This window comes from Notothenia rossii, assembly GCF_949606895.1.
Source record: "Notothenia rossii genome assembly, chromosome: 8".
Lineage (NCBI taxonomy): Eukaryota > Metazoa > Chordata > Actinopteri > Perciformes > Nototheniidae > Notothenia > Notothenia rossii.
In genome coordinates, this window is record NC_136906.1 from 1,962,573 (window position 1) to 1,988,638 (window position 26,066).

At 41.4% G+C, this 26,066-nt stretch overlaps 1 protein-coding gene across 4 annotated transcripts; it reads left to right on the forward strand.

Annotated features, from left to right (window-relative positions):
• Positions 1–336: 336 nt before the first annotated feature.
• On the forward strand, positions 337–14,587 carry LOC307016565 (beta-1,4 N-acetylgalactosaminyltransferase 2-like). 4 transcript variants are annotated; one of them, XM_079645705.1, is made up of 12 exons: positions 337–550; positions 639–781; positions 2,166–2,318; positions 5,635–5,741; positions 5,992–6,029; positions 8,870–8,936; positions 9,032–9,145; positions 10,396–10,482; positions 10,840–11,021; positions 11,646–11,789; positions 12,013–12,241; positions 12,357–14,587. In XM_079645705.1, exons 2-12 carry the CDS (start codon positions 639–641, stop codon positions 12,539–12,541), a joined length of 1,449 nt encoding a protein of 482 aa, XP_079501831.1. In that variant the 5' UTR covers positions 337–550; the 3' UTR covers positions 12,542–14,587. The 4 variants fall into 4 exon arrangements, with proteins under 4 accessions (XP_079501831.1, XP_079501830.1, XP_079501832.1 ...); XM_079645704.1 differs by having other exon boundaries at positions 337–476; XM_079645706.1 differs by lacking the exon at positions 337–550 and adding an exon at positions 1,972–2,063 and having other exon boundaries at positions 558–781; positions 2,137–2,318.
• The last annotated feature ends 11,479 nt before the right edge of the window (positions 14,588–26,066 follow it).

Consider the following 26,066-nt stretch of genomic DNA (forward strand, 5'->3'; position numbering starts at 1 on the left):
GTTTGATTATAAACTCTTAATAAAAAGGTGACACCAGGACAGAGGAAAACAAAGACACATTTTAAATGTAAGTTGATGTGAAGAAAAGAAACGTAATGTTTGTGAAAGTTAGAAATGGACGCTTAAAAACAGTATCAGACTTCTGAGGGACTCACTTGAGTTCATTCTGTTGTGTGTGTTCACTGTTAAACTGCACTGATGTAAACATGCATCACATCCAGCGTCCAATCAGTGACTGGTACGCAGTGAGGGGCATGTTGGCCGGGAGCGTCCAATCACGTGCTGTCCTTTAGGCTAGATTTTAGAGTCTTCATTCAATGACTGGTTTATTATATCTCAGAGTGTCACTGCAGCCCGCTGACACACACACACACACACACACACACACACACACACACACACACACACACACACACACACACACACACACACACACACACACACACACACACACACACACACACTTGGAGTATCAGGTAAATACTATTACAACACTTTGATTTGGTGAAACTGTTAGCTTTGAATCACATGGATTACCATCATTCTGAAAGTAAGACATGTCAAAGCAATGTGTTTCAAATGGTTTTGTTTCTGGAGAGGAACACTGGACTGTGGTCTGTCTTTGTCTCTCTCTACAGATGGCTGTTTCCATACGAGCACCATTTGTTGCTGTTCTCGTGTGTGTGTTCGTGACCTGCGTTTTTATATCTTACTATAAATGCCCTGTTGATTTCTCGACCCATATTGGTCCTAACAGAGACCGTCCTTCAGAAACAAAGAGGTAAAGTTACTGTGTGTGTGTGTGTGTGTGTGTGTGTGTGTGTGTGTGTGTGTGTGTGTGTGTGTGTGTGTGTGTGTGTGAGATAGGTAGACTTACGACAGCATGGCTGCAAGTGTGACAGTATTTAGATAATTACACGCTATGAAGTTGTATATGCACAAAGACAGGGTCAATATTTCATTAACTTTTGCTAGCTGGCTACTTACAAGGATTTTCAGGGACTTTTCCTGGTGCTTCTCGTCGTGCTGTTTTCCTTGCTTGGTTTCCACATGTGGCGCAGATAGAAAATTAAAAATGTTTCCCATGAGCATGCTGTATTTGCGCTCGATTGTTAATGGGGTCCACTCATGACGTTTAGCGTAATTTACTCAATGTCTTAAGTTGTTGTTAAAGATGAAGAATATTGATTTGGAATGAGTAATAATTGCTGTTCCTGAAACTGATCAGTATAATTAGCCAATTCTCAAATATTTTGACTGAAATTTACCAAATATATTAAGGATATCTTAAAAATATAATTTGTTTGTCAGATACTCATTTATTTTCTTGTAATCAACTTAAATAATATCAATAATCTTACACAAAATTAACTGTTGGATTTTGAAGCATTTATTTTGGTATGTCCAACTCAAACAATTACTTTGGTGATATTTAGAGATGTTATTAAGGTAATATAGCTTTTTATTATTGTGATATCTACAAAGCCACTGAATTATTTTGTAGAGTGTACATAGATATTGTATTAGCCATGACAAATCCGAAAGGATTTCATAATAATAATAATAATAGTTATACAAATAATACAAATAATGGATACAATAGTAATATACTTTGTACAATAATTTAAAGAATGAAATACAAATCAAATTAATATATATTTATATTTATATTAGTATATTTCACTCTAAGTGGGACCATGATCTACTCAATGGACATCATGCTGTAATGAACAAGAATTAAAACTAGAGATCAAGAGCATGAACTCATCAGGAAAATGTTAACGGTGCATTTCCTTCAATAGTGTTTCTATTTGTCAGACAGTTTATAGATGTTTTATTTCACGGTCATCTATTGTTTATTTCTACTTTTTTATTTGTACTTATGTGCAATGCCTCTTTTTGTTTGTGATTAACAAAGTACATCTGATCTGATCTAATAAATCCATTGAAACAAGGGTTATTTTTTCATAGCCTTCGATACAATCGGACTTGTTTTGGTGGGGTCTCCACCTGAAGAACAGTTTAGAGCGCTTCTGAATCAGCTTCACTTCTCAGAAATGGAGGTTAGCGTGTGGTTGGTCATTGGGGTTCTTTACTGATAATATGACAAAGAAGTCAAATTCATTTTCACTTCAGGACTTCCAATGTAACCCCCACCTTCACAGGTTGCCACCCCCCCTTCCACCGAGTCTTCTTCCCTCACCTGGTCCATGCACCTGTGCCAACGGTTCAACGCTGCTCAAAGACTTGGTGCCTAAGAATCAGGCGGAGGAGCTGATAAAACGCAGAGAGAAGGAGTTCCAACAACACAAAGCCAGGTAGGGAGCGGCTGCTTTCCGTTGGCAATATGAATAGTTTATGTAAATAACCCAATGTGTGTTTTTGGAACCTGAAAAGGAGATTCAGTGTTTTTGTTTCATTGCGATTGCATGCATCTTAACGTAACTTCCTGTTTTATAGACATGCTTTTATTTATAAGGCGACTTTGTGAAGTTACTGTTCCCAAAGCAAAGACGGAGAAAAAGAACGGAGATAAAGCACAGACATGAACGGAGATATCAACATTTAAAGTGGACCTATCATGCTATATTTGAATAATATAGTGTAGGTCCATACCATCCATCCATCCATCTTCTCCCGCTTATCAAGCAAGTGGCTACTGAAATCAATCTGACTAACTGCTGTCTGCGCAATTTACTCAGCGCGAGTTGGCAGACTTTATTTAGCTTACTTTAACATCATTTTTCATGGTGGGGCTAAGCCATTTCTTGGTATGGGTGTAGCCTACCCCAGCCATACCCTGGCGCTGCCACTGGTGGGATGTATGGGGCGGGCCATTCTGCACACGCGTTAAATGCGTTAAATATTTTAACGCAATTAATTCAAAAAATTAATTTCCGCCGTTAACGCGATAATTTTGACAGCATTAGTTTACTTATACATTGAATAGGTTTACACCTTCTGTCCATATGTGCTTTTTATTTAAAGTGGACCTATCATGCTATATTTTAATAATATAGTGTAGGACCATACCCATATAAGGCTTATTTATACTTTTTATTTTTCAAAATACCAAACAGATCATGCATTTTAGCCATTCCTCATTTCGCTCAATTTAACACTGTCTTTGCATCATGGGCTGATTCTGTGAGAACAGCACCATCTACAGGCCTGGCATATGTACTACAGCGTCTCCAGAGCTTTCCAACGGCAATGTCCGTGGCTGTCTCCACTGGAACACCGGGGACACACATTCATGTATAAAAGACCTGCAAAAGTGCATTTTGCATGATAGGTCACCCTCCAATACGGCGATATCAAAAGATAAAGTTTACATTTAAGTGTTAGCAAGAGGCGCACAGTTAGTGTTAACTGTAATATAAACATGTGCTTTGTGTCTTTATTAGTTTATATACTGTATTATGACTTTGTTATTATATTTGAAGTGCACTTGTTGAATGGTATTCTAAAGTAATGCTCATATGGATGTAGCTTAAATGTATTATTTGTTTTGTGTCTTTGTGTAGCTCTCACATTGTTTTTTTGAGTTTTCAATAAATTAGAAATCATCAGTCAAGTGTAAGACCATCCTTCGGAGGGATAAGCTACAGTTTTTATATAATAAAATATAGATACTTGGCGTCCGTGTATCGACACAATATCGCCACGATACTATGCTGTATCGATTATTCGACCCAGTCTCATGGCATTTCGTGTTATAGTCACGACATTTAATCTATTGATATGATTATTTTTATTTTGAAATTCAGTTCCTGACGGACGTCAAAAAAGCCAGAGATTATGGAAATAAACCAAAAAATTAAAACAAGGATAAGTGTGTGTTATTGGTGAGTACATAACAGTGTGTTATTTAGAAAAGAATAACAAATTAGAAGGAAAAAAAGATTTAAAAAATACAGATTTCAGTATTCTGAGGCTCTGAGCCATTTCTTTTCCTCACAGACGGCAACAAAAGTCAGAAGTTATACGATTTAAAATAAAAGCAATAATTGTGGCTTGATATTGAGTAAGAACGTGTTTTTATGAACCACACAGCTTCCGGTCTTCCACGACCCGACCGGAGGAAAAGACGTGTTCGAAACACACTACCAATAGAAATACATTGCTTTTAAAATCGTTCTGTGTAGCACGAAAAAAAGGGGAAAATCGTGTTGGTGAACACGAATCAATAGATTAAATGTTGTGACGATAACACGAAATGCCGTGAGAGTGGGTTGGATTATTTCCCCCACCCCTACTAAACCATAATCCAGAGGTGGAAGAAATATTGAGTTGTTTTACTAAAATGGTTTCCGTACCCTGGGGGAATAGAGTCATTTGAAGGGCTTGTTTAAAATTGGTGTAAAAACGGTGTAATTAAGGTGTAATATTTGTGCTGTGTGGGTGTTATATGGGTTCATAGCCGTGGGAACATGTTTCAAATGGGGGGTGCTGTGGGGATCACATCCTCTAGGGGGGGGTCAGGGGGGAAGATTGTTTTTCAACATTATAAAGTAAAATGCTTCAATCTGGTGCACTTTGAGCTGAATTGCCAGAGACTAGATCTAAGGGGTACAACTCTAAACACCCATATCGAAAAGATCGGTTTACATTTGAATAATCAAATAAGTATGTGGACATAACCAATAACCTAACATAGCCAATAACAAGTAAATGTAACTTATTTTATTTTTGTTGTTCATTTATTTCTTATTTGACCAGTTAACATTTATTTATTTATGCCTATTCTTTAATCTCTCCAGATTTAAACAATATGTCTGGTTTACTGTCCTATAGTATGCACTGGAATGATTTCAAACCTGTTTTTATTTATCCCAATAATTATAAAGGTTGCCTTGGAAATATTTGTTTACATAAATTGTTAACAAACCGTTTGAGACCCTCTGAGATAACTTAGACTAAAGTGAACTATCTAAACGGTCAGTCCTTTACCTCACTGAGCCTCTCAGTCTGTCTGGCTATCAGTCCTGTCCAGACAGCTGATATCTGTCCTGTGTGTGAGCTGCGGGCGCCTGATAAGCCAACATCCCCCACTTTCATCGTACAGGGCAAATGGAAACTGTAACCGGGGTGAAAAGGGTGTTATCTTTACTTAATTATGAATGTTGTTACTTCAGGGCTGAAAATTCGTTTTTTTGTATTATATTTACATTTAATCTTGTGGACGTGCAGATTCCCTGTCCTCCATCAGGGGGTGCTGCAGCACCCTCAGCACCCCTACTTCCCACGACCCTGTATGGGTTTAATAAAAGTGTAGTATAGTAGTGGGTACGCTATGGGTGTAAAAGCTGTGGGACATGTGTGTAATATGGGTCTGATAACAGTGTAATGTAGGCGTGTCATGGGTGTAATAAATGTGTTTTATTACACCATTATTATACCACCATTACCAATTACCCTGGTAACTTCAAACATTACTCTTTTTTTTTTAAATTGTTGACAGATCGTGCCTACATCTTTAATTAGGGCAAAGTTTGCCTCTCTGCTATTTTTTATAACATCATGACATCATTTCCTCCAAGATTTCCACTGCATTCTCAGTTTTATCCAAATCTCCTGCTGTACATAAAGCACTTTCATTTCGTCATGGATCACATCCTATCTCCCCAACAGGACTGAGTCTGTGTTATCCACACGGCTGTTTGCTCCGTCTAACTCTCCCCTGCAGTACCCTATCCAGGGTTTCAAAGTACGACCTATGACCCCCACCTTCATCCCAGGTATGCTACACCGTACAGGTTGTCCTCTCATTACTCTCATTGTGACACAACAGAAGGCTGTGTTTAAAATACAGTGAACAAATGATGATGAATGACTCGGGAACTAGTAAGACACAAAGCTGGTTTGGTTTGATCACACCCTGATATATATGTGTTACTTGTGTTTTAGTACATGGTCAACAAAGCCAGAGGTGAACGAGTGTACCTGTGTAACTGGAGATTATGAAAGCAAACTTCCTTTTGATTTCAGATCTAGCACTGCATGCAGAACAAAGAAGCAACTACACGGTTGGTGTGATCCCACAGATATAATAATAATAACTTGAATTTATATAGCGCCTTTCATAACCTCAAGGTCGCTTTACAAAGAAACATACAAGGACAAGACATAAAACATAAACATAGAACAGGGGGCAGAAATGGAAGTGTGAGTGGGGGGGGGGGGGGGAGTGAGTTATTGTTGGAAGGCGATGTTGAACAGATGAGTTTTAAGGGTTGATTTGAAGATGTTGAGAGAAGGGGCGTTGCGGATTTCTGCAGGGAGGGAGTTCCAGAGGGTGGGGGCAGCGACACTGAAGGCACGGTCCCCGAAGGTGCGGAGGCGTGAATGGGGAATGGAGAGCAGGCCGGAGTCTGAGGATCGAAGGGTGCGGGACGGGATGTAAGGGTGGAGGAGATCTGTGAGGGACTGAGGTGAGAGGGCACGGAGGGATTTGTAGGTGAGGAGGAGGAGTTTGTAGGTGATACGGCACTTGACCGGGAGCCAGTGGAGGTTGAATAGAGTGGGGGTGATGTGCTGCCAGGGCTTGGTGCGCGTGAGAACCCTGGCAGCTGAGTTCTGGATGTACTGGAGCCTGTCCAGGGCTTTGCTGGGAACCCCGGACAGGAGTCCGTTACAATAGTCCAGGCGTGAGGTAATGAAACAATGAATTAGCTTCTCAGCAACAGAGTCGGAAAGTGATGGCCGGAGTCTTGAAAATATTTCTGAGGTGGGAGAAGGCTGATTTTGAAACGGATTTGATGTGGTTTTGAAATGAGAGGGTTGAATCCAAGACAACACCAAGGTTGCGGAACTGAGGGGATGGGGAGATGATGGAACCGTTGATGTTGAGGAGCAGATCTCCAACCTTCCCGAGCAGTGCCATGGGGGCCACAGCCATGAGCTCAGTTTTATCACTGTTTACTTTGAGTAGGTTGGTGGTCTTACAGGTTTTAATTTCGTGTAGGCAGTTGATTAGTGACTGATGGGGGAGATGGGCAGAAGGTTTTGTGCTGATGTACAGTTGGGAGTCGTCGGCATAGGAGTGGAAACGGAGACCATGGCTGCGGATGATATCACCAATCGGAAGGATGTATATTGTAAATAGAAGGGGACCGAGCACCGAGCCTTGGGGGACTCCAAGGTTGACAGAGGCACAGGGGGAGCTGCAGCCAGCGTGTGTGACAAACTGTGTCCGGTCCGAGAGGTATGAGTGGAAGAAGGAGAGGGCGGAGTCAGTGAGGCCAAGGAGTTCAGACAGGCGGGTGAGGAGGATATTATGGGAGATGGTGTCAAAGGCTGCAGAGAGGTCAAGGAGAATTAGTGTAGTGATGGAGCCTGAGTCAGCTGCGATGAGGAGGTCATTGGTGATTTTGATCAGGGCAGTCTCGGTGCTGTGGTGGGTCCGGTAGGCAGATTGAAAGGGTTCATAGAGCTCATGGTTGGACATGTGATGGTGGAGTTGGTCGGCGACTGCTCTTTCCAAGATTTTACTAAGGAAGGGAAGGTTGGAGATTGGCCGGTAGTTGTTGAGGTCAGTTGGGTCAAGTCCGGGTTTCTTCAGAATGCGGGTGACTGAGGCGGGTTTGAAGGATGTCGGGTAGATGCCAGTTAGCAGGGAGGAGTTAATGATGTCCACGATGGTGGGCAGAACAGTGTGTAATGTTGCCTTTACTAGGACAGTGGGCATGGGGTCCAGAGAGCAGGTGGAGGGCTTGGCCTTAGAGATCAGCTTAGCGACCTGGACAGCATCCACAGGGGCGAAAGCAGAGAGGGGGCAGTATGAGGAGCATGCAGTTGGAGCAGCGGCGCTTGGAGTACGAGCTGTGTGAGGAGCAGGGGGGGGCAGGTGCGCTAAGCTGCAAGTGGATGGAATTCACTTAGGCCTGGAAGAAATCCAGGAAGTCCGAGCAGAGGTCACGAGCACCAGGAGGTTGCTGGTCTGATCTCCTTCAGAGTAACCTGGGTCCCTTCTTAACTTTAGCCTTCACTTTGTGATTTCCTCCGATTCCAATACCATTGAGATATCTTGGGTTTTCCTGCGGACGGTGTGGGCTATCTGTGCATCCCAGCTTCACCTGTGCAGGATGCTAACTTGCATATGTTGGGTAATTATGTCGGGGTAATTACCATTAATTACAATTATACCCTACTGTATGTGGACAATAGTTAAAAAATGGCTTGGTTCTGTGGGTTGTTGGGGAATCCATTTCTGACTTTTTCAGGATCAAAAATGGCAGTTTTAACCAGAAAATGCAGATATACTGTATGAACTCTCTGTGGGCCGATTGTGATTCAATGTGGCTTGATTTGGGAGATTTAGGGGACTCTGGATCATTTGGATTGGACAGATTGCTAATTATTTGAAATGGAATTGTCAGATATTAATTTTCATCTTGTGCTCTCGATATCCAATCATCTCAACACGGCTCATGGTAGTCAAATCAGTCCACCGAAAGTACAAATATGGCCACTTTCTGGTTAAAACTGCCATTTGTTATTCTGAAAATGTCAGGAATTCATTCAGTATCTTCAATTACCCCCAACACCACTCCAAAATTGTCCAAATCAGCTAAGTCATTTTTCCAATATTGTTTGCATAGGCTATAATGGCTTTCATTTGAATTATGCTAATTGTGCTAATTGCCCAACATAAGCAGGTTAGCATCCAGCAGCTTCTATGTGCTGGGGACCCTACTATACATTTCTATCAAAACACTTTGGGGTACACTATTCTGGCAACTAGACCAAACTATTTCTCCATCTTGATGTCTTTTCCTGGGGTGCCTAATCTTTGGATTAGATAACAATGTGTTTTTTTATCCTGCAAAATAAACGATGAAGATTTACTGAGCTGTGTCGACTCTAGGTGTCCTTGAAAGTGTCCGAAGGAGTCCTGAGAACAACTATTCCAGCTGCACGAGCAAAGGTCCAAGGTGAGCTCTAACTAAATGTGACAGGTTAAACAAATGAAAGTATACACATTTTGAGGTTGAGGAGATAAACTCATAGTATGTTCTCCCCATGACAGGTAATGGTGAGAGCCGACTGATGGTGGAGTCCAGCAGCCTGGAGACCCTCAATGAGCTGCTGGCTGATGTGTCCTATACCAGCACTGTTTACCACATACACACCGGAGACCTCGGTATGACATAAAGAATTCTCTTTTATATAAAAAAATCTGTCTTTGTAGCAAGGAGATGCACAACATAACCCTCACCCTAACCCTAAAAGAGCAAATGTAATCTAATAGAATTGCAAAGTTGTCAATGTTTTGTACAGGTTTGTTTGTTTGAATGTGTGTTTCTGTGTGTGTTTAATCTAGTTTGTGAAATGTGTTAGTGTGCCCTACCTAGGGTTGCAAAGGGGCGGAAAGTTTCCGGTACATTTCCGGAAAGTTTCCATGGGAAGTTAAGCTCGGGAATTTTGGAAATATTCGATGCAAAATTAAACAAAAAAACATTTCAACAGATTTTTAGTTTTTTCTTTTCTTTTTTTAAGTACAGAACAAGTTTTAATTATTTTATTGAACAATTATTTGTTTCATTGAAGAACGAAAACAGGAATGTTGAGTTAAATATTTCTCATCCCCTCCAAGCCCACTCATTAAAAAAATGAACAAATGCACCCCCATCCAAAGATCCCCACAAAGTCCCATTAAACATGTTAAATGGAAAGAGACCCTCTCCCTCCACAAAGTCCCATTAAACATGTTAAATGGAAAGAGACCCTCTCCCTCCACAAAGTCCCATTAAACATGTTAAATGGAAAGAGCCCTTCTCCCTCAACAAAGTCCCATTAAACATGTTAAATGAAAAGAGACCCTCTCCCTCAACAAAGTCCCATTAAACATGTTAAATGGAAAGAGCCCCTCTCCCTCAACAAAGTCCCATTAAACATGCACATCTTCCTTCAAGCGATCCTCTGCATTTTGGCTAAACCCTTTCAGTCAACGGGCTCTTCCTGGGCCTCATCAACATCACACTCTGAGTCGTCCTCTTCAGTGTCACTGTCCAGCCTTGTTGAGGATGGCTCTGTGTCAGGCTCAGAGAGCCTTATAGGTTTGCCCGAATGCCAACCAGTTTTTCCACTCTCACATTTGTGAGCCTGTTGCGAACCTTTGTGTGGTCTCAATAGCCATGCAGTGAGCAGTGTGCTATGGCATGGATATTCAAGTGTACATGAATGGCATCTGTTTGTTTTAGTCAAGATTATGCTAAAATATACTTTCTCCAACTATATTTAAGTTCCCTACGAAGAGCCAACCTTCAATTTAGAAAATTCCCAGTTTATTCCCATGGAAAGTTTCCATCTTTGAAAATTCCCGGAATTTTGTAACCCTAGCCCTACCTAATGTATTATCAGTGAGACACAGCTTTCCTCTTCTGTTCTCAGCATCCTTCCAGTTTGAGGACCATGAAGCTGTGTTTCCCATTACCATCAAACAGCCTCAACCTCCAGTCCTGTACCACATGGGAACAGGTGGGAGTTCACTCAGCGTGGGGACAAAACACTCATTTATTGATGGCACGAAGTAGCTGCTTCTCTTCTTTGTGGGATATACATTCACGCATCAATCAGTGATCTCATATAAAAGCTCAAATGCTGTCCAGTATATTCCAGACTGCTTCACCAATCCTGTTCATGTTGACCAATGTAAAATCAGTCAAATCAGTTAGCATTGAAATAATCCATTCCTAATTCCAGACACAAATTGAACAGATGGGTTCAGATCTGAGAACGTAAACAGAACAGCCGTGAGCTAACAGCATGGACAGAGGGTCTCATGATGTCTTCATGTGGCTTTTCTTTAAATAACTCTTCTTCTCTATATGTCAGATATCAACTCTCAAGTCACCATCACCACAAAGACGTTCCTGCGCTACCCAGAACTCAAGCTGTTGTTGAAAAGCATCCGGCAGTTTTACAAAGACATAGAAGTCATCATCGCAGACGACAGCTTTGTAACAGAGAACATTCCTGGAGATCACATCCAACATTACATCATGCCTCCAGCACAGGTAACCACACACTGTAATGTTAATGTTCAAAATCCGCCTGCCTATTTGGTTTTGTGGGAGGCGGGGCTTAGCTTCCACCTGTGTGTTCCAAACATGAACTGGCAGGAAATTTGGGGCAAAAGGCCGGGGACAAGGCAAAGGGCAGAGACAAGGGAGAGGAAATCCGGGGGCGGGGGATCTCTGGGGGACGGGCAGGAAGGTTGCAAAGGTCTCAGGACCTCTCTTGTGGACAGTCTGGAGGGTGCTCTCGAAGGTGGGGGAACCCTTTCTTGCGGTGAGACCTCTCTTGTGGACAGTCTGGAGGGTGCTCTCGAAGGTGGGGGAACCCTTTCTTACGGTGAGACCTCTCTTGAGGACAGTCTGGAGGCTGCTCTCGAAGGTGGGGAACCCTTTCTTGTGGACAGTCTGGAGGGTGCTCTCGAAGGTGGGAGAACCCTTTCTTATGGTGAGACCTTTCTTGAGGACAGTCTGGAGAGAGGCCTCGTGAATGGGCAGAAGCGTTGGAAGAAGCTTCCAACGCCGCTGTGTGGACGGGCTGTCAGTGTTAGCTTTCAACCCATGGCATTGTGCTTCTCACCTAGGAAAAACATTGAAAAAGATTCCAATAATGCTTTCCTCTATCAGGGCTGGTTTGCTGGCAGGAATCTGGCGGTTTCCCAGGTCACCACCAAGTACTTCCTGTGGGTAGACGATGACTTCCTGTTTACCAAGTGGACGAAAATCGAAGAGATGGTGAAGGTGATGGAGGCGGTCCCAGAACTGGACGTGGTAAGACTGTTTCTAAAGGGGTCAGCATGTGTTAAACACTTGTTGTGTCTACGAGCTGTGAAGCATGTGAGACTTCCATACCCCTTTTGCACCGAAGTGGTTCCATGGCCTGTTTTGGAGATGGTGCCCAATTGCCAACAACTATTTAGTGTTTCCAAAGCAGGAACACGATGAGCAGGTAGTCAGTTTATAAGCAGTTCTCTTGTCTCTCTGTTCCTTTCAGCTCGGTGGTAAAGTAGGAGAAGACCAGTTTTATTTCTCTCTCATCTATGAGGAAGGAGACGAAGTGGAAGGTGGCTGCATGTACAGGAAGTCCAGAGGGAAGTTCCACTCTCTTCCTGGTTACCCACAATGCTCATCTGTCAGTGGGGTGGTCAACTTCTTCCTGGCTCGTACAGATGCCGTACAGAGGGTGGGATTCGACCCTCAGCTCAAGAGGGTAGCACACTCAGGTAGGTCTAGACGGTTTGCAGTCCAAGTGGCAGTAAGTCCAAACTCTTTCAGTTGTCGTTTCTGTCCATGATCAACCTTTTTTCCTAAATGGCAAATGTCTCTCATTTCTTCTAGAGTTCTTCATGGATGGCCTGGGCTCCTTGATGGTGGCAACATGTAGCCATGTGGCCATTGGACATCAGAAAGGACCTAAACAGAAGGAGTACATGAGGTTCAGACACCCTGCAAAGAGTGATGAGACCTCAAAGCTGCAGCTCCACTTCTTTAAAAACCACCTGAAATGTATACGCTATGGATAGAAGACCACTAGAGCAGGGGTTCCCAATGTTTTCCACACTCTCGTGGGAATATCTCCGCAATGGAGCGAGCCTAAGTTTTGATTGCATGATATAGCCCACATGTTGCACTTGTTTGTACCATTTTCAGGTGATTTGTAATCTGTTCTAGAAAAATGGTGTGTTTTTTAGGATTTCAAGAAGTATAGAACAAACAATGGATGTGTTTGATGAACATGTATCCATGCTGGAAGTAGATTTAGATGTTAGGAGTGAGATAGAGATTATTATCTAATATGTGCATCTGATGAAGCATTGCATGAAGTCTGTTGATGATCAGAGGCTGTTGTTAGGACAGACCATGCAGGCCTCAGAGAGTTAGACGTGGGCCTGCGACCATAGCTTGACTGTGTTTTGTTTTGAGAATCCACAGCGGAGGTTTGTGTCGTACTACATGCGGTGTATTTAGCATATCTCTCAGTAGCCAACGACCTGTGAGTCTGTTGGCTCGGACATAAACTCCGTAATGAATGTAGTCTACATTTCATAAGAGGTGTAAAACCTGAGCATTTTAAATCACATTTGAACTAAATGCTTATATATATTCAAATTTCTTTATTAGGATAAACCCCTTGAGGTGAATCACCTCGTTTTCAAGGGGGTCCCAAGAAAACAAATAACAAACAAGTACAACATACAAACAACATTCACACACATACATCGGAAGAAATAACCAAGAAATTACAAACATTCAGCCTAAGCATACAGCACATGGTAATACATTATAGGCGGTTACATTGAATGCATATCATTGGGTAGAGTAAAGTAGAGTAGCTGTACTATATATACAAAATCATAACAATAAAGACTTAGAAATAAAGACTTAGAATATAATCTGAATCTGTATTTGTATTGTTGATTTAATGTGTGAACGAGGCGATGTAGAGAAAGTTAAGCTGTTGTTATTAGGCTGTTAAACTGTTGGAGTGGGAAGCAGGCCTATTGGTTCTGGATATTTGTGGAGTCAGGTGGTCCGTGAGGGTTTCTGATTGGTTAAGAGTCCTTGGAATGAAAAAGTTTGAGAAACACTGCGCTAGTGGATTGTCAAAGGGGGGAAACTCGCTGCGGGGAAATTATACAGATGGCCAGTCTGCCCCTGAAGAATGTCTATGCAAACGTTATTATTATTAATAAATAAAAAAATTGATAAAAGAAAATATATGTATTTTTAATTATTATTTTGTAATCATCTTGCGACCCCCACTCGGGGTATCGCGACCCCCCGGGGGTTCACTTTGGGGACAATGTTTATCAGTATCCTATTTTAAATATCAATAGTCAGTAAACATATATCAATATATGTTTTGTCCGGGTATATTAAAGTGTCAGTGACAGCACTACTTTGGTCTTACCTGACTGCAAATACAATTGAGCCGCCACTAGAATGATAACTTATTTTTATAGCACTAATTCTTTCACCACTCATCCCCGACATTTCCATTTCTATTACTTTGTTTAGGGTCACCAGTAATTATAAACCTTTATGATAACTGTCACCAGACGGAGCCAAATTGTTGAAAGATAATACCAAGCAGTTCTCCGGTCCTCTTATACCTCATTCACACCAACGCAACTCCGGTTCAAGCTCCGTGCTAGAGCTTCTCAGGTTCAGAACCGGTTCTTCGGTTTAGCTCCGGCTCTTTTCACACCGCCCAGAGTCCGACTGGTACCTTACTCTGCATTGTGACACAAGAGGCTGTGTTTAAAATACAGTAAACAAATATTGATGAATGGCTCAGGAACTAGCTAGACAGGAAGCTGGATTGTGATGCTTGGTTTGGTTTGATCACACACCGATATATTTGCGTTACATGTGTTTAGTCACTGTTCGAAATGGGGGGGAGCCAGGGGGAGCTTGGCTCCCCCGAAGAGGGAGGGAGCTCCCCTGAAGGCTGACTTTGAGATAAATAGGGGGAGCCCAAAACAATCGTGCATATTTGTGTCACACAGATTAGAAATGTTGAGTTTCTGTAAATAAAAGTTCTTGAAATAAATAATAGTCATTGTTCATTACAGTTTCTGAATATTTGTTTTATATGTCTGGGTGTTGCCATCTGTACGTGGCGGCGCTGCATTCTTTACGCTACTTACGTTGCTATGGTTACGGTGGCGATGCCGGCGCGGTATTTGAAATGTTCATATTGATATTTTTTTTACTCTGGCTTTGCGATAAAAAATATGGCAAAACGAAAACAGCCATGCCTCGCAGCTTTTGGATTCACAAGCAAAGAAGCGAAGGAGTCTAATATTGACAACGTGAACGGAAACAACTTTTAGTTGGCCGGCTGTAAGCGGCGTTAGGGTCGAGTTTGACAGCTCCTCACCGAGTTGAGTAAAGTTGGTTTCAGATTTTACGGATCAATAACTCATGAACAAAACGTTGTTCAGACACAAAGTAAGTCTAAGTACCGTGGTAAGGTTGACAACAAACTACAATCACATTTTGATTTTAAAAAAAGCCAATACGCGCTGTCCTCCAAACTGGACACATTACATTGGTCTCTATCCGCAGCCGGCGAAGAAACGAGTGCTCAGGGACCGTCTGCAAAGAGCAACTCCGAAAAAACTGAATACAATAATATTCAATCACTTCACATTTATACAGTGCAGTACTACCAAACTCACTACACACATCAATAGTCTCCTGATGCTCAGACTACAGCAGAGAGTTTGGAAGAATGTGCTTTTGAATAATTTTGGTGAATATTTCTAAAGTAAAATCTTCAATAAACATGGCATCATCTTAAATAACGTTACTATTATACAGTATAAATATTCACCAAAAGTAGTATGACCAACAGGAGACTATTGATGTGTGTGGTGAGTTTGGTAGAAATATAATAGTAACGTTATTGAAGATTTTACATTAGAAATATTCCCCAAAATTATTCAAAAGCACATTGTTCCAAACTCTCTGCTGTAGTCTGACCAAAAGGAGACTATTGATGTGTGTGGTGAGTTTGGTAGTAATATACTGTATAATAGTGATTGAATATGATTGTGTTCTTTGGAGGGAGCTGAAGTTTTGGGATGCCAAGTATCAGCCTCAAAACCTGCAGGATTTGGAGAGGATCTTCAAAAAGTGGACCAACATCCTTTTACATTACATTACATTACATTGCATTTAGCTGACGCTTTTATCCAAAGCGACTTACAATAAGTGCATTCGACCAGGAAGATACAACCTTTAAGAAAACAGAATCATATAAGTACATCAGGTTTCATAGAGCCAAACATTTCAAGTGCTACTCAACTGGCTTTAGATAAGCCAGCCCTTTATTAGTATATAAGTGCTTTGTTAGTAATTCTATCGCTCGAAGTGGAGTCTAAAGAGATGAGTTTTCAGTTTGCGTCGGAAGATGTGTAAGCTATCTGCTGTCCTGATTTCAATGGGGAGCTCATTCCACCATTTTGGAGCCAGGATAGCAAACCCACGTGTTTCTGCTGATGGGAACTTGGGTCCCCCTCGCAGTGCGGGTGCAGCGAGCTGTTTGGCTGATGCAGAGCGGAGTGCACGTGCTGGGGTGTACGGTTTAACCATGTCCTGGATGTAGGAAGGGCCAGATCCATTCACAGCATGGTACGCAAGTACCAGTGTCTTGAAGTGGATTCTAGCAGTTACTGGAAGCCAGTGAAGGGAGCGGAGGAGCGGAGTGGTGTGGGAGAATTTGGGAAGGTTGAAGACCAGACGAGCCGCTGCATTCTGGATGAGCTGCAGAGGTCGGATGGCACACTGCTATCTCCTTCCTGAGATGAGCACAAACCTGGAGACCAACTACAAGAAGCTTCTGACCTCTGTCTGTCCAACAAGGGTTTCAAGTACTAACACATGTTTTGGGGATCAAATACTTATTTCCCAAAGTGAAATGCAAATCTGGATTTTCTTTATGATATTCTTACTTTCACTGATCAAATAAACATACCATTCAAATGGTAGACTGTTCATGTATTTGTAAGTGGGCAAACAACATCTGCCAGGGATCAAATACTTATTTCCTGCACTGTATGTCAGTGAGCGCCTGGTCGAACAGACAAAGCCCATCAAAGGAAGAACCTCCCTCTATTCAGCCGGCCTCCAGTCCGAGAGAAGTCCAGGTCCCACAACAGATCTCATCTCTGAAGAATGACTGTTCTCTGTTCTAGGCTGGACATTGTATCTGAGACACGTGATGGAAGTCCGGATGAGTTTTTTGAGCATGAAACCCAGGCATGTCCACCATCATTGTCTCAAATGGGCAAGCTGTGCACTGGTACCAAGTCAGATTGGAGGGCTGTTTGGAGGACCTGATTTCTTTACAAGAGAATGCATCTCACCCCACAGTACAGGTCATCATCCTTGAAGTGTTCTCATAATACTGACATGCTCTCAGCTGGAGCATGTCAGCAGAGTGGATGTCGTGTGGGATGAATATTTCCCTAAAAGTCTGAAGGCTGAAACACGCAGCAAGAGAGGGAAGGGAGTTCATAGACGCGTTGAGCCATCCAGTGTCATTCCTGGAAACTGGCCAGAGTTTCTGCGTATTGAAGACAAGAAGGCTGAACTGTTCTTCTTCCTGGTATCCAGTGACAGCCCTCAACACGGGCAAACAAATAATCAGTACTTGCATCATGCACGCATGAGGAGGCTGATACCCGCATCCTACTGCACCTAGGAGATGCTGTGAAGGAAGGATATAGCAAAGTGTCAATACGCACAGTTGACACGGGTGTGGTCGTACCATAGACTGTATATATATCAAACAAATGTTATTTAGCCTTTATTTATACAGGTGTAGATTTCATTGAGACACAAGGTCTCATTTTCAAGAGAGACCTGTTCAGTGGTAACACTACCACACAAAGTTACAGACAGACAGGACGCTAAACACAGAGGCAACACTCAAATACAACATCGTAAAAAAAGTAGTCATTGAAATCCAGATGCAGTCAGATAAAGCAGGTGCAAACACCCACAGAGGATTTCTCCAGCTTTTGAAAAATGAGTTTAAAATCTGTGATGGGTATCAAAGTGGTCAGCTTAAGTTCCTGCTGAGGTGTGTTCCAGGTCGAGGGGGCAGAGTACGATAAGGCTTTTTTCCCAAGCACCGTGCGTACTGAGGGGACGGACAGAGAGATGTCATTTTGAGATCGAAGTCTATAGCTGTACTGTTTGTGTGATATGTAAGTGGATATGTAGAGGGGCGGCAGTCCAAGCATAGCGGTATAGATGAGTTTGTACCAGTGCAGTGATCTGCGCATTGATAATGATGTCCAGTTGACGAGTACAGCGTGCAGTGGTGTGTGAGGGGGTTACAGTGGGTTATGAACCTCAGAGCCCCATGGTAGAAAGCGTCCAGAAGATGAAGGGAGTGAGCTGAGGCGTTTATGTACACAACATCCCCGTAGTCCAAGAGCGGCAAAGATGTGGCAGCTACAAGCCGTTTCCTAGCACTTGTGGAGACACACCACTCCGCTCCTCCGCTCCCTTCACTGGCTTCCAGTAACTGCTAGAATCCACTTCAAGACACTGGTACTTGCGTACCATGCTGTGAAAGGATCTGGCCCTTCCTACATCCAGGACATGGTTAAACCGTACACCCCAGCACGTGCACTCCGCTCTGCATCAGCCAATCAGCTCGCTGCACCCGCACTGCGAGGGGGACCCAAGTTCCCATCAGCAGAAACACGTGGGTTTGCTATCCTGGATCCAAAATGGTGGAATGAGCTCCCCATTGAAATCAGGACAGCAGAAAGCTTACACATCTTCTTCAGACTGAAAACTCATCTCTTTGGACTCCACTTCCAGAGATAGAATTACTAACAAAGCACTTATATACTAATAAAGGGCTGGCTTATCTAAAGCCAGTTGAGTAGCACTTGAAATGTTTGGCTCTATGAAACCTGATGTACTTATATGATTCTGTTTTCTTCAAGGTTGTATCTTCTTGGTCGAATGTACTTATTGTAAATTGCTTTGGATAAAAGCCTCAGCTGAATGTAATGTGATGTAATGAGATGTGATGTAATGAGATGTAATGTAATGAGATGTAATGTAATGAGATGTGATGTAATGAGATGTGATGGAATGAGATGTGATGGAATGAGATGTGATGGAATGAGATGTGATGTAATGAGATGTGATGTAATGAGATGTGATGTAATGAGATGTGATGTAATGAGATGTGATGTGATGTAATGAGATGTGATGTAATGAGATGTGATGGAATGAGATGTGATGTAATGAGATGTGATGTAATGAGATGTGATGTAATGAGATGTGATGGAATGAGATGTGATGTAATGAGATGTGATGGAATGAGATGTGATGTAATGAGATGTGATGTAATGAGATGTGATGGAATGAGATGTGATGGAATGAGATGTGATGTAATGAGATGTGATGTGATGTAATGAGATGTGATGGAATGAGATGTGATGTAATGAGATGTAATGAGATGTGATGGAATGAGATGTGATGTAATGAGATGTGATGGAATGAGATGTGATGTAATGAGATGTGATGGAATGAGATGTGATGTAATGAGATGTGATGTAATGAGATGTGATGTAATGAGATGTGATGTAATGAGATGTGATGGAATGAGATGTGATGTAATGAGATGTGATGTAATGAGATGTGATGTAATGAGATGTGATGTAATGAGATGTGATGGAATGAGATGTGATGGAATGAGATGTGATGTAATGAGATGTGATGTAATGAGATGTGATGTAATGAGATGTGATGTAATGAGATGTGATGTGATGGAATGAGATGTGATGTAATGAGATGTGATGGAATGAGATGTGATGTAATGAGATGTGATGTAATGAGATGTGATGTAATGAGATGTGATGTGATGTAATGAGATGTGATGTAATGAGATGTGATGGAATGAGATGTGATGTAATGAGATGTGATGTAATGAGATGTGATGTAATGAGATGTGATGGAATGAGATGTGATGTAATGAGATGTGATGGAATGAGATGTGATGTAATGAGATGTGATGTAATGAGATGTGATGGAATGAGATGTGATGGAATGAGATGTGATGTAATGAGATGTGATGTGATGTAATGAGATGTGATGGAATGAGATGTGATGGAATGAGATGTGATGTAATGAGATGTAATGAGATGTGATGGAATGAGATGTGATGTAATGAGATGTGATGGAATGAGATGTGATGTAATGAGATGTGATGGAATGAGATGTGATGTAATGAGATGTGATGTAATGAGATGTGATGTAATGAGATGTGATGTAATGAGATGTGATGGAATGAGATGTGATGGAATGAGATGTGATGGAATGAGATGTGATGTGATGGAATGAGATGTGATGTAATGAGATGTGATGTAATGAGATGTGATGGAATGAGATGTGATGTAATGAGATGTGATGTAATGAGATGTGATGGAATGAGATGTGATGTAATGAGATGTGATGTAATGAGATGTGATGTAATGAGATGTGATGGAATGAGATGTGATGGAATGAGATGTGATGGAATGAGATGTGATGTAATGAGATGTGATGGAATGAGATGTGATGGAATGAGATGTGATGTGATGGAATGAGATGTGATGGAATGAGATGTGATGGAATGAGATGTGATGTAATGAGATGTGATGTAATGAGATGTGATGTAATGAGATGTGATGTAATGAGATGTGATGGAATGAGATGTGATGGAATGAGATGTGATGTAATGAGATGTGATGTAATGAGATGTGATGTAATGAGATGTGATGTAATGAGATGTGATGTAATGAGATGTGATGTAATGAGATGTGATGTAATGAGATGTGATGGAATGAGATGTGATGGAATGAGATGTGATGGAATGAGATGTGATGTAATGAGATGTGATGGAATGAGATGTGATGGAATGAGATGTGATGGAATGAGATGTGATGGAATGAGATGTGATGTAATGAGATGTGATGTAATGAGATGTGATGGAATGAGATGTGATGGAATGAGATGTGATGTAATGAGATGTGATGTAATGAGATGTGATGTAATGAGATGTGATGTAATGAGATGTGATGTAATGAGATGTGATGTAATGAGATGTGATGTAATGAGATGTGATGGAATGAGATGTGATGTAATGAGATGTGATGTAATTAGATGTGATGGAATGAGATGTGATGTAATGAGATGTGATGGAATGAGATGTGATGGAATGTGATGTGATGTAATGAGATGTGATGGAATGAGATGTGATGGAATGAGATGTGATGGAATGAGATGTGATGTAATGAGATGTGATGTAATGAGATGTGATGAGATGTGATGGAATGAGATGTGATGGAATGAGATGTGATGGAATGAGATGTGATGTAATGAGATGTGATGTAATGAGATGTGATGTAATGAGATGTGATGTAATGAGATGTGATGTAATGAGATGTGATGGAATGAGATGTGATGTAATGAGATGTGATGGAATGAGATGTGATGGAATGAGATGTGATGGAATGAGATGTGATGTAATGAGATGTGATGTAATGAGATGTGATGTAATGAGATGTGATGGAATGAGATGTGATGTAATGAGATGTGATGTAATTAGATGTGATGGAATGAGATGTGATGTAATGAGATGTGATGTAATGAGATGTGATGGAATGAGATGTGATGTAATGAGATGTGATGTAATTAGATGTGATGTGATGAGATGTGATGTAATGAGATGTGATGTAATGAGATGTGATGTAATGAGATGTGATGTAATTAGATGTGATGTAATGAGATGTGATGTAATGAGATGTGATGTAATGAGATGTGATGTAATGAGATGTGATGTAATTAGATGTGATGTAATGAGATGTGATGGAATGAGATGTGATGTAATGAGATGTGATGTAATTAGATGTGATGTAATGAGATGTGATGTAATGAGATGTGATGGAATGAGATGTGATGGAATGAGATGTGATGTAATGAGATGTGATGTAATGAGATGTGATGTGATGAGATGTGATGTAATGAGATGTGATGTAATGAGATGTGATGTAATGAGATGTGATGTAATGAGATGTGATGTAATGAGATGTGATGTAATGAGATGTGATGTAATGAGATGTGATGTAATGAGATGTGATGTGATGAGATGTGATGTAATGAGATGTGATGTAATGAGATGTGATGTAATGAGATGTGATGTAATGAGATGTGATGTAATGAGATGTGATGTGATGAGATGTGATGTAATGAGATGTGATGTAATGAGATGTGATGGAATGAGATGTGATGTAATGAGATGTGATGTAATTAGATGTGATGGAATGAGATGTGATGTAATGAGATGTGATGTAATGAGATGTGATGGAATGAGATGTGATGTAATGAGATGTGATGTAATTAGATGTGATGTGATGAGATGTGATGTAATGAGATGTGATGTAATGAGATGTGATGTAATGAGATGTGATGTAATTAGATGTGATGTAATGAGATGTGATGTAATGAGATGTGATGTAATGAGATGTGATGTAATGAGATGTGATGTAATTAGATGTGATGTAATGAGATGTGATGGAATGAGATGTGATGTAATGAGATGTGATGTAATTAGATGTGATGGAATGAGATGTGATGTAATGAGATGTGATGGAATGAGATGTGATGTAATGAGATGCGGAGAAGCAGGCCTTATTTCTAAAAAAGAATCCCAGTTTTAATTTCAATTTCCTTAAGAGATTGTCAATATGTGGTTTGAAGCAGAGATGTTCATCTATAGTGATGCCTAAGTATCTGTAGGTGTTAACACAGGGGTGTCCAAACTTTTTTTCCTGAGGGCCACATACAGAAAAATATACGAAGGACTGGGCCACTCACTAGACGTGAAGTATACTGCCTCACTTCTAATGCACTAATATTGGTAAAATCAATCAAATGCAGATAAATTACGTTTGATAATTGAACATGTTTGAAGAAAAAAAGCCTCCATCACAGCTCTCCATTAGTAGATTTTAATTTTGTTTTTTACAAATAAATAAATAATTGGGCTTGTTAACACATCAACTAATGTTTGTTAAAAAATTCAACTTTAATTGACTGAATTTATTAAGTATTTGGGCTTATTAACACATGAAAACTGTGTGTATATTTTTAACTCACCAGTAATGGGAAGAATGTTGCACTCAGTGGGAGCAGTGATGCTGCGCTTTGGTCTGAAGGATAGCTGGCAGGTCAGGAGTAAGTTTGGTGGTTGAGATGCGAAGGACGTCACAGAGATGGCTGTCGGTCATTCTGGTTCTCAATCTGCTTTTGTTCAGCGTTAACAGAGAAAATGTCTGCTCACAGATGTATGTTGAGCCAAACAGACTCATCATTCGTTTTGCGTGGCGTCTCATCAGAGGAAACTTGGCCTTTTCCAAGCTCCGGTAGAAGTCAGGTAGGGAGAGAAGCTGATGTTGATTCTTCAGAGAATCATCACACTGCATTTCAATCAGTTCTAATTGCAGACTCTCTTCCACTTCTTCTGCATCCATTGAAAACGGAGCCGCAAACAGTGTGATTTTCTTCTCAATGACAGAAAAATCTTGAAAGCGCCGACTGAACTCTGTAATGAGAGATGTGATCACAGACACATATTCTCCCATTTTAGCAGAGAGGGCATCTGGAAACGCGCATTTGATTTCGGTCAGCGTGGGGAAGTGCGCTACATTGAAGTTGCGCAGTTGTGACTCGAAGAGACGGAGCTTCGCACGGAATGCTTTCATGTGCGCATACAGCTGTGATACCAGCTGCTCTTTGCCTTGTAGTCTCTTGTTCAGGGTGTTGAGATGATCAGTGAGATCAACTAAAAAAGCCAGGTCTGCCAACCATAAAGGGTCACTGAGCTCATGCAGAGGTCTGCCCTTTTCTTTCAAAAACGTGTCGATATTTGATCTCAGGGAATAAAACCGCTGCAGCACAGAGCCACGGCTAAGCCAGCGCACATCAGAATGGTAGAGTAGGTCCCCGTATTCAGCATCGACATCAGAGAGGAACGCTTGAAATTCTCTGTGGTAGAGCCCTCGTGCCCGAATTATATTGACAGTTTTCACAACTGTGTTCATCACCTCGCCAAGCTGGACTGACTTGGCACAGAGGGCTTCTTGGTGGATGATGCAGTGCATTTTGACAGCCTCCCCTCCGCTCTCTCGCACCTTGGCGCATACCATAGATGCCATTCCTTTGCGCTCGCCTGTCATTGCTGGAGCCCCATCCGTTGTTAGTCCACACAGCTTGTCCCATTTAAGTCCAATCGAGTCAATTGCATCTGACACAGCTTCAAAAATGTCCTTACCAGTTGTTGTCCCCTTTAGACTCCGAAGATCAAGCAGTTCCTCCGTAATGCAAAAATTATCATCAACTCCCCGCAAAAAGATTAACAGCTGTGCAGTGTCCGTGGCATCTGTACTCTCATCACATGCAATCGAGTAAAAATCACAAGCACAAGCTTTATCTGACACTTGCTGCTTTAAGTTAGCCGACAAGTCTTCAATTCGCCGCACAACCGTATTTCTAGACATGCTAACGTTGTTAAAATCCTGCATTTTCTCCGGGCACATTATTCCCACGACTTTAGTGAGGCACTGTTTGATGAAGTCACCGTCTGAGAAAGATTTCCCATGTAGGGCAATGAGTTGAGCTACTTCATAACTGGCTATTGTAGCATTTTCTTGAGCTTTGTTTGCACGGAAAAAAAACTGTTGCTGGGTTAGCAGGCTAGCTGTCATTTGCTTCACCTTCTCTTCCCGCTCGGCGCCAGTGTAGGACGTGAAGGTCTGATGTTTCGTCTCGTAATGTCGTCGTACATTGTACTCTTTCATAACGGCAACCGTTTCATTGCAAATCAAAACACACACACTTCCCCTTGGTTTCTATGAAAAAATATTCATTTTTCCACCGAGTCTGAAATTTTCTGCACTCACTTGCGATCTTGCGTCTTTTTGGTTCCGCCATTTCTGGTGACCCTGAGCAAATTTTTTCTTTGATTGCTTGCTTTGTAGGGACGCTGCCTTGTTAAAGACAGTAGCTCCATCTAGTGTTGAAACTAAGAAGTACAATACAGTTAAACGCAAATATTATGTGTGGGCCATAGTCCATTATACTTTTAGACTTTGAAACGGGCCAATTAAAAATGGTTGGCGGGCCGCAGTTGGCCCGCGGGCCGTAGTTTGGACACCCCTGTGTTAACAGCTTCAATGGGGTTATGCTGTGCAGACATGATGCAGGGAAGAACAGTTGGTCACTTTTTCTTATTGTAAAACAACATGCCTTTTGTCTAATCTGAATTTAACACCAACCTAAGGTGGAACAGATGTGACTGAAAAGTGTCAAAAGCAGACTGCAGACGTTCAAATGCAAGGGCAACAGTGCTAGCACAACAGTATCACCTGAATATAGATGTACAGAGGCATCAATACTTTGACCCACATCATTTATATAAATAGTAAAAAGGGTCGGTCCCAAGACCGAACCTTGAGGAACGCCTCTGGGCACATTAAGAAAGCTTGAGGAGAGACCGCTGAATTTTACACATTGCTTGTGATTTGAAAGATAGTTTGCAAACCAACCAGACAGGCCTATATGAGATAGCTTCATGGTCCACGTATCAAATGCCTTGGATAAGTCTATAAAAATGGCAGCACAGTAGCTCTTTGCGTCCAAGCCTTCAACAATGTCATTCACTACTTTCAAAGCAGCTGTTACTGTACTGTGCTGCTTCCTAAAGCCTGACTGGTGATGTGCTCCAAATAAGGGCAAAGAGGCGGAGCCGAGGCGGGACCTGCTGCCACCGAGCTGAAAGTTCCAGAGCCAGCTGAAGCTACCAAGCTAAGCTAACATGCTCCCCATCTGCACACTGCCGTGGCATTTTACGTTTCTAAGGTAAACGGACATGAAACTATTCAGCAAAACTATAAATAATAATCTAAGTTATTGAGTTTTTAGCATAATACTTCAGAATCTTAAATTCCCTTAACGTTTGTATGCAATTGTGCTAAATTCACACTGGAATCAAGCACATATTAATATGTGTGCATGACATTAGTTATTTATATTTTGATATCACTTAATTATACGTTTAATACATTTAAGTCAAGCTAAGGTACATGTGATGGTAGCTAGTTAGTGCTCTTACCAGTGAGGCCTCCTCCAAACAGCATAATAACCAGACTGTATCATTAAAACTAAGAACCAGTTCTAGATCCTTGACTTTAGAAAACAATTCAAAAGACAACATGTATTTAAAGACCAATCTTTATTTGAATGTGCCTCTTAACCTGATATATTAGTTATACAGTAATAGTATTGACAATCTAAAAAAACTGAGCAACTCAACTTTATGTTTCTTATTGTCTAAAGCATTTGTTATTTTCATTTCCCCCCTCTCACATTCAGTGTGGACAGATTGAGACAGCGTGGTGTCCAGAGAGCTGCAGAGACTTCAGGGAGAAACCTCCGTGTGATGGACGTCCTGTCTGTTGGTTTGGAGAGGACTGA

What these genes read in the sequence shown, in the direction of transcription:
- LOC307016565 (XM_079645705.1), top strand. Translation starts at nt 639, where the DNA reads ATGGCTGTTTCCATACGAGCACCATTTGTTGCTGTTCTCGTGTGTGTG. An exon ending in AACAAAGAAGCAACTACACG is followed by an intron (nt 6,030 to 8,869) that starts GTTGGTGTGATC and finishes TGTCGACTCTAG; the next exon opens with GTGTCCTTGAAAGTGTCCGA. An exon ending in TGCACGAGCAAAGGTCCAAG is followed by an intron (nt 8,937 to 9,031) that starts GTGAGCTCTAAC and finishes TCCCCATGACAG; the next exon opens with GTAATGGTGAGAGCCGACTG.